The sequence below is a fragment of the Corvus brachyrhynchos genome, unplaced genomic scaffold, assembly GCF_000691975.1.
Source record: "Corvus brachyrhynchos isolate BGI_N302 unplaced genomic scaffold, ASM69197v1 scaffold194, whole genome shotgun sequence".
NCBI lineage: Eukaryota > Metazoa > Chordata > Aves > Passeriformes > Corvidae > Corvus > Corvus brachyrhynchos.
The window spans coordinates 4,415,614-4,424,010 of record NW_008237890.1 but is presented as its reverse complement, the minus strand read 5'-3'; the positions used below and the strand labels follow the sequence as shown (position 1 = coordinate 4,424,010).

At 35.8% G+C, this 8,397-nt stretch overlaps 1 protein-coding gene across 6 annotated transcripts in view; it reads left to right on the top strand.

Annotated features, from left to right (window-relative positions):
* NFIB (nuclear factor I B) overlaps nt 1–8,397 on the top strand; it is a 263,106-nt gene that overhangs the window by 235,244 nt on the left and 19,465 nt on the right. For 2 of the 6 annotated variants that reach the window (XM_017732876.1, XM_008632558.2), the window contains exon 10: nt 1,815–1,897. The exons of the other annotated variants lie outside the window; for them this stretch is intronic. In XM_017732876.1, the coding sequence (XP_017588365.1) occupies nt 1,815–1,897 (83 nt within the window). The remainder of the gene's footprint in view (nt 1–1,814; nt 1,898–8,397) is intronic. 6 annotated transcript variants of the gene reach the window in all.

Sequence of the window (8,397 nt, the reverse complement as noted above, 5' to 3'; positions counted from 1 at the left end):
GACCCTTTAAAACATACCGGCTTAGATACTAAAATAAGGCGTCCTCATTCTTCCATAGTAGTTTCCAAGTAAATTCTTTCCTCTACAGCCTATAACTTATAATAGAAATAATCCTTATATGCAAATTTTATTCGAATGTGCCCGTATGCCTACAAGATAGTTTGCAACACCTCTCCTTCTCAGGGTGTTATGATTTTCAGAGAACTGCATTAGTCTATCTCCTTGGTAAAGCCTTTTGACGCTGGATTGGTAACTGTAAGAGCAGAAAAAAATGAAAAATATAGATTGTTCATGAAGAAAATATCGATAAAATGAGGGATCATGTCCTTCTGATATATAAATGATATATGAATAAATATAAACTGTATTATCAGTCATAATAGGTCCACCACACAGATTGCTAATAACCTAATGGGAAAATCAACACTGAATATATTTTATGGCATAGTTTTACTTTTATTTTCAGTGACTGACTGGGTCAAAACAGATATAGTTATATATTTATATAACTTGGACAACAAATTATTGTTCAGCCATTTATATAACTCGGACAACCATTATTATTCAGTGTGATGAGAATAAATTGGCAAATGATTAGCACTGCTTTTCATTCTGAAGTGCAATAACAGAATTGTTTTTAATGAGAAAGAACAGCAGGCTTTAATAATATTTGGGGATCCCTGTGGCCTCCATCATAATTTCCTTCTAGTACTGGTTAATTTTTATGACATTTTTTCAGTACAGCCTGTTTACTGTATTTAGCATTTAAAAAAATTTTTTTAATGCATGCATTTCATTTTCTTGTTTTTTTCCATGTGACTTTAATATTAGCAGGTCACTTTAGTAAGTACTCTCCTGTAGCTTCTCACTGGCATGCTTGTATGTATCTGTCCTGTTTTAGTGGTTTTGCTACTAAGTCTTTGCCAATTTTCCAGCAAGTTTCCAGGTTGTGGTGCTACAGGTTGCAGTGTGGACATCTCCACACTGGGAATTTGAGTAAGACCACCTAACTAATTCAATAAGTTCCACAAAAAGCCATGATAAGGTAATGGCTTTTAGGAATTACTGGCAGAGACCAGACAGGAATTTGTCCTACAGATGAAGGAGCCATACTCTATAACAAATCCCAGCATCAATTTCCCCTCAGAAATGGATTTCTTCAACCTTTTGTATCAGGCAGAGAGACAATTCTTTAAATAGCTCCCCTCAGAAAATATTGTTTTCTGATGTATGTGGGAATTGAATATTTACTATTCTATTGCACAGTAAGAATTAGCTCCCTTCTTAGGAAAATATTAATCAGATAGCATCCCATTACTGCAAAGAATCATTTCATGCAACATAAGTTTTTCTAATGAACGTTGTTCTTTTACAGTTGTTTGGGGTTTTCTTGGTAAAAACAGGGCCTTTACAGAAATAAAAATAATATGATCACAAATGTTTTTTCTCAGCATTGTAATTTTGGTGATTTCACAGTTGCTTTAGATTTGTATATTGGAAATTAAAATTGGAATTCTGTAAAAGAAATACATTAATAAATAATTTGAAAAAATTTAATCAAAGGAACTCTTATTGTCAAGAGACATCATTATGATTTACACATGCAGCTTCCATTGAAGTTTATAGGAATTTACACATGCCTTTCCAAATTTGGTCCAGTATTTCTTTTGCTTTCTCTTAAAGGAAAACCAAAGACACATCCTATATATTGCAAAATCATAACTCTGGATCTCATATTTGTACTGTACCTGTACAAGGTAATAGATATCATAGATTGGTATTTTTATCAATATGTTTTGTTCTTCCTTAATCAGCCTACACAGCCTCAGGCACATCCCAAGCCAATCGATATGTGGGACTAAGCCCAAGAGACCCATCCTTCCTACACCAGCAACAGGTGGGCAAGTTTCACGTAGGTGTAATGATATAGAGAAGCTTTTGCGATATTACCTTCCTACATGATGCCACTGTTATCTTGGATTAGACTGAAATCTTGAGGGTTTCAGTATTTGCTATGTGAAGATGAAGTTTATTCAAAACAACCTGAAACCTTTAAAAAATATCAATTTAGCCTATGCTTTGTTTCTTAGATTTCTACCATCTTAAGGAACTCCTAATCATGTTTCTTTCAGTATTTTATTTTTCAAGAGTTTGTACATGTAATCTTTAATAGGATTTTAGGAAGCAGAATGAGGTGTTTAAAAAACAAATACAAATTTCAAAATCAGTTTAAAAAATAAACAAAATATTCAAAGCAAAACATCCAGTTTATTATTTCCAAGTTATTTTTTTTCGTTTTCCCTCAGATTTTTAGTACTTTTCTTCATTTTAGCTTTAGAAAATCAGTTATAAAACTGAATTCTCAAGGCAACACATCGTCACTTCTAGTGTAATAGGTTTAAATTGGCCTGCTGATTTCAAATGTGATAAAACCACGTTTTTGTTCTAGTTTCTTACATCATTTATATTTCAAGTAGCATTTTAAATTTCACATCTCATTAATGCTGTAAATTTAATGCAAATGAAGTGTTTACCCAAACTGTGAACATATACAGACGAGATTAATGATGGCATACAAATAAATTAGCTGCAGTCAGTAGCAAGGCCATGCACATACAGAAATGGCACATTACTAGTAACAAAAATAAATTCAGACCCTTTTGAATTTTAATGTACTTTATGATATGTGTTTGTGTTCCTCTTAGCAGTAGAGGACTTGAAATTCACAGCATGTAGAATGTTACAAGGAAAAGAGCTGAATGTGGCAATAAGAAAGAGGGTGTTAAACAGGCCTTGGTATTTGTTGTACTGTATTTTTTTTCTCAGACTTGGGTTCCTGTCAGCAGTTTATACACATTCTTGTTTCATTTTTCAGTAAAACCTACCTGTTCTGTATTTGCTGAGGTATAGATGACGTGCTTCTGCTGAAACTCCCTATCCATACCCACTCCCAGGGCAAGGTGGCAGTATGTCCATTTTAAAGGTCACCACATGCAGAGTTCAGAGAAAATCATAAAGTTGATAATTTATCCAAAATAGTTGATGCTTTGCCAACTTTTTATTTAACTAGTAAGACCTAAATTCAAACATCTGAACACTTTAATGGAAGTATGTAATGACTATTAATGGTTTTCCAGCTATTAGTTTCTCAATAACTTTTCTGACATATTGTTTTGTTAGTTTTTTTAACCTCTCAAAGATTTTTGTATTATGAAATATGTTATAATTACTATAATATTTTTTTTGCAAAGATACACAGTATATGCTTATTGTTTTTTAAAGCACACACAACACCTCTCTTTTTTACGCACAGTGAATATAATTTGTGGAGTTCTTGTGAAGTTTTATATAGTATTCTTTGAAATGTCTCTGACATCCTGTTAACTGGGGGATGTGCCATAATTTTTTTCCCCTCTGTATTTTTGGACACAATTTTTTCTGCAAATTTCTACTGCTTAGGCCCACTCCACCTTCTTCCAAGCTCATTGAAAGACTTTTAAACTTCTCATCACACGCCAGAAAGTAGTAGAAGCATATTTAATTTTATCCTGGCTGAATTTTGACATATATATTGCTAATGTTCTGCATCTCTATTTATTTTTGTCTTTGTGTAGATCAAAACAGATTTCAAAATTTCAGCAGTGTCTTTGGAACATCAAAGTGAGAGAGATCTCAAAGGTCTTTGATGTTTATATGTACTGTGCCTGATATTCCCTTTTGTGGTAAAACATGTGGCCAAATGGCATAGAGGGAAGGGAAAACTAAGTTATATCTCACATACACTTCAGAAGCAGAAAAATTATTTAATGCCACTCTGTTAAACCAGTGTTCTCCTTTCTAGAGTATATTGCTTCATAGTCTCACTATAATAATCCAAGAGCATCACTTGGTGACCAGTGAGCTATATAGTATATTTTAAAAAAATCAGTGTTTTATTGTCTTTGCTCTTAACTCACTACTCTCTTCCAACATATAGAATGGACATATCTATGTTTGCCTGAGAGTGTTTGTGTGTGTATGTGTGTATGAACGCCTACACATATGTAGAAAATTAAGGAGTAGTATGTGCAGCTGAAACCATTTGAAAGAACAGAATTCTCTAAGTAGAGAGGTTTTCAGATGGATAAATATGAACATATAAATATGTATATGTATCTTTCTAATGAATTAGTTGCCTTCACTCAATTCTAAAGGTATCTCAGAGACGATAGTGCCATATAGATATAGATATAGATATACGCACATACATATAAATTACCCAGAAAATAAGGTAGAGCATTGAGATTGTTTAAACAACTTTAATAGAGCAAAGGTTATCCTTTGGCAAAGCAGAAATGGGATTGATTTACTATGTCCTTTCATTACTTGACAACAATTTAAAAGAGACCACTCTTCTTGTGGCAGATTTTAAATGCATTTGCTTTAAAGCAACCCATGATGAATGAAAAGAAAAATCAAGGGGTACATGAAATAAGGCAATTAATCATTTTGTATTAGTGGAGAGAAATTTTAAATTAGAAAGCCAGTGGTTTTAGTTCCAGAAAGGTCTTTTAAACATTCCCCATACCCTGTAATGCACAGTGACCCCTCAAGAATAAATATTGTCACTGGTACATTTTTTACTTATTGGAAGAGTCTTTATGAAGATTTATTCTCTCTGCGTATGAGAAAAATTGGCATGTACCCTTGAGTACCTTCTGTTGCTGTTAAAAAGAGCCATTATATAGCCCATTTAAGTTACAGTAACCACAATAAATTTAAAAGTTACACATCTATTTTGCAACACACACTCACATGGAGTCCTGGTAAAGGGATAGCTTGCTAGAACTTCCTGTAAACAATTTATAGCACAGCGCACCTGAAATACCCACCTTTAGATGGGAAGCACTGAATGAAACTTTGAAAGACAGTGTATAATAGGGCCAGTGGGAGAATTCGTTGTCCTTTATTGGTCTGGATACTGTGAAAATATGATCTTATGTGCAGTACTTAGTCTGTAACATTAATAGTTAGAAGGACCAGATTCTAATGGGGAATTATAACTGTGCAGTCCACTTTCTGATGCACTAACTGGCAGATCTTCCCATTGCTTGCTTTGAAATGCCAGGTGTTTCTATACTGTGGCATGAATAGTTACAAAAAATACATCTTGCTTCAGTGGCATCTGGAGAGTCATAATTTTCTTGTAAAAAATTCATGTCAGACCTCCTCTGTCTATTAAAAATTATTAGTGACCACTTGTTTTTCTGTTTTTAATTCAGCATCAGCTTCTGAGAGTTGTTAAGTGTTGATAATGTAACTGCAGGGAGAACACCATGGGACAGGGCAAGGGAAGTGATAAGAGTTAGCACCTGAGTGAGAGAGTTTTTCTTAGTTTTATTATTGGTGATTGAAACCAAATCAACTGCTCACTGTTCTGTATCTGTGCTGAGAAACATCCTCAGTAAATTAAATAAGCGAAAGGCTGGCTAATCTTCACAATTGCTCTTAATCTGCATTTATTGAAGATTTGTGGTTTCTAAGCCTAGACTAAAGGAAAAAGCAACAAACCAAACAACAGAGGAAAGTCGGTCAAATTCAACCTTCTACAAGTGGACAAAATTCCTTGCCAGATTCTAGTTGTCTGTATTCTTTTCGCTGATGGCAAGATCATTAGTTCAGTAACAAAGTCTTAGTGCTCAGAATTCTCATGGTTACGTGACAGCATTTCTTTAGCCTCCTTGTGTCACTGTTCTCCACTTCATGGATTTATTATGGTATTGAAATGACAAACACTGAGAGTCAGGTTATGTTGGTTCTGGCAAGAATGCTAGAAAGTTGCCAGAAACACTAGTCATACACTTTGCCTGTGTAAACAGTATAAAAAGATGGATGGATGGATGGATGGATGGATGGATGTGTGGACGGATGGATGTGTGGACGGATGGACGGATGGACGGATGGACGGATGGACGGATGGATGGATGGATGGATGGATGAATACACAGACGCTTGTATTTATTGCAAGTACAGAATAATGGTTTCACAAAAAAAAAAGATTTCTTTTGGAATGAATGAAATAACGGAAATGTTTTTGTTCTTGACCATTTAAATTTAGTGCACCTTGGGGCCTTGTATGTATGATTCTATTTTTAATTAGAAAACCACAGCTGTTAAGGTCTGTGAAGACAATAACCTCTAGAACTTTCCAGTCACTGTAAATGGTGCTAACTAATGCTGGCCTAATTGCTGAAGAGTTAATGAGCTCTTCCAATCTTTGCACTGATAAACTCAGTGGCGTGGTTTTCACTAAAGCGTACACTTTCTGGGTATGGTATGTTGTATTAATGATTTTCGTAAAGATTTTACAATTCTGAGTGAGACCATTTCAATGTACATATTAATAAGGTCTCTACAATGATCAGAAAACTGTGGATAGCTTTTTATTTCCTACAGATGCCTTCCCTGATTCATCAGTAGAAAGTTGTTCTTACCAGATGCATCCTTTAGTTATTAAGTTGTATTTCTCTTCATACTATTAATCACGGAAATTGTGAACTTAAATGTCCACTAACCACAGAGTATTTGTTTACAAAATGTTTTGGGTGGATGTTGCTTTTGCTTTCAGCAGCAGACTGAAAGAAGAACACAGGCAGACTCCTAAAGAGAATTGTCAGTAAAGTCAGGAAACAGGTTATCAACACTTAGGCTGTTCTTATTGTGTCCCTTATCATAATTGACAGTTTGACGTAAAACTCGGTCACATGATCACCAGGGAGGTATGTAAATGGCTAAGAGGTCACCTTTCACATATGCTTGCTGGAAAGGAAACACATTTAAAGGAAGTTTCAGTCAGAACAATGACAATATGCAAATGTTAAGTTTTATGGGCTCTTCTCAACTAACAGAAGTTATAGCAATAGCCCATTACACTTTCCAAAACACAATTCTACTTTTACTAGCTATCACAGAAACTTGAAATGAGTGTTAGTCTTAGACAGCCATTCTTTAAATACAAAACTACAAAATCTCCTTAACTACTAACCTCTAAACATTATTCATACTATGATTAAAGATTAAGCTGTTGACTGTGGGTTTTTAATGTATGTGTGATTTGCATACTTAAGACGCCACAGGATGGTTGTGCTTGCAAGGTGCTGTTTAAACTGTGAAGACAGCTATAGTAAAATCTAGCACTTGGGCAGAACTTCACATCAGTATGTCTCACAGCTCTGGAAAGTGCAAAACAAAATCCATTTCCTGGCACTGTACAGAACAGAAGCACTTGGTCTACTGCTCTGCTTTTCTCCAGGCCTGTGTCCCCTTCCAGGCCTATATCCCCTTCCTGTAAAGTGTCTGATGTAAATGAGGGAGTTGCACTGCCTCCCAGGAAAAACACATGCAGTGGGCTTTGTGCTCTCTGCTGCTTCATAAGTGCAGCAGTGGGGACGTATCACAGGCATCATCCTCTGTTCTTTTGTGGTTAGATGAGAGATAACTAAGAAAATCGTTGATAATGTTTTGAGGATGGAAGGTATTATGGTAGTGAGGCTCCTGTGACTTGCCTTGATAAAAAACCACAGAACTGTGGACTAAAGGTCAAGTCTGTTCAACAGCCTTCTAGGAAAGACTTTTCACCATGTCTTATGCCAAGTCACATCATTCATTTTCATTCGTAACATACATTTGAGAAAATTGGTAATGCTTTTCAGCATTTATTAAATGTAACAATTTCTTATGTCACTCTACTGAGGAATGTAAGTTTTCTCAAGTAGCCTTCAAGTAGTTTCCTGCCTCTCCTCTTCACATATCCTGCAGAGAAACTCTTTTAGATGGCTTATAGTGTGTGAGAGTGACTGTGCCTTCTCATCTCCAGCTAACACTGTGGCGTTGCTTTACAGAAAGCTTTCAGTATGAACTCAGACAACATATAGCACTGGAAATACTGTAATGAAGAGCCTTACAGCCTTCCAAAGCTTGATACTCACGTTAGGTCTGTGTGCCCAGGCTTCTCCTGCTGGGCTGTCTGGACATCCTCCAAGGGCAGCCTCCCACTGCCTCCCACTTCTTCCAAATGGAGCCCAGGCTTACAGAGTGCTATTAAATTCTACAGTATTTTTACCCAGAAAGCACTCAACACACGCAGAGGATGCAGATACAGTCTTTGGAAGTGATATTCCAAAATCTTAGTCATGCAGATCTTTCAGTAAGTGTGACTTGGGAGGGGAAGTTTTTGTGAGGGAGATTAAAAAAGAAAAATTCCAGGCAGGTTAGTTTTTAGAGACTGCTATGTGAGCCTACTGAGAAGTGTGGAGCAGCAGTTTTTGATGTTGGGAAGGTGTATTTCAGTACAACTAATACAGCCCTGGGCTTGTCATAGAACCAGTTGTCATGCAAACCTGCACTTCTCCAAGGTGT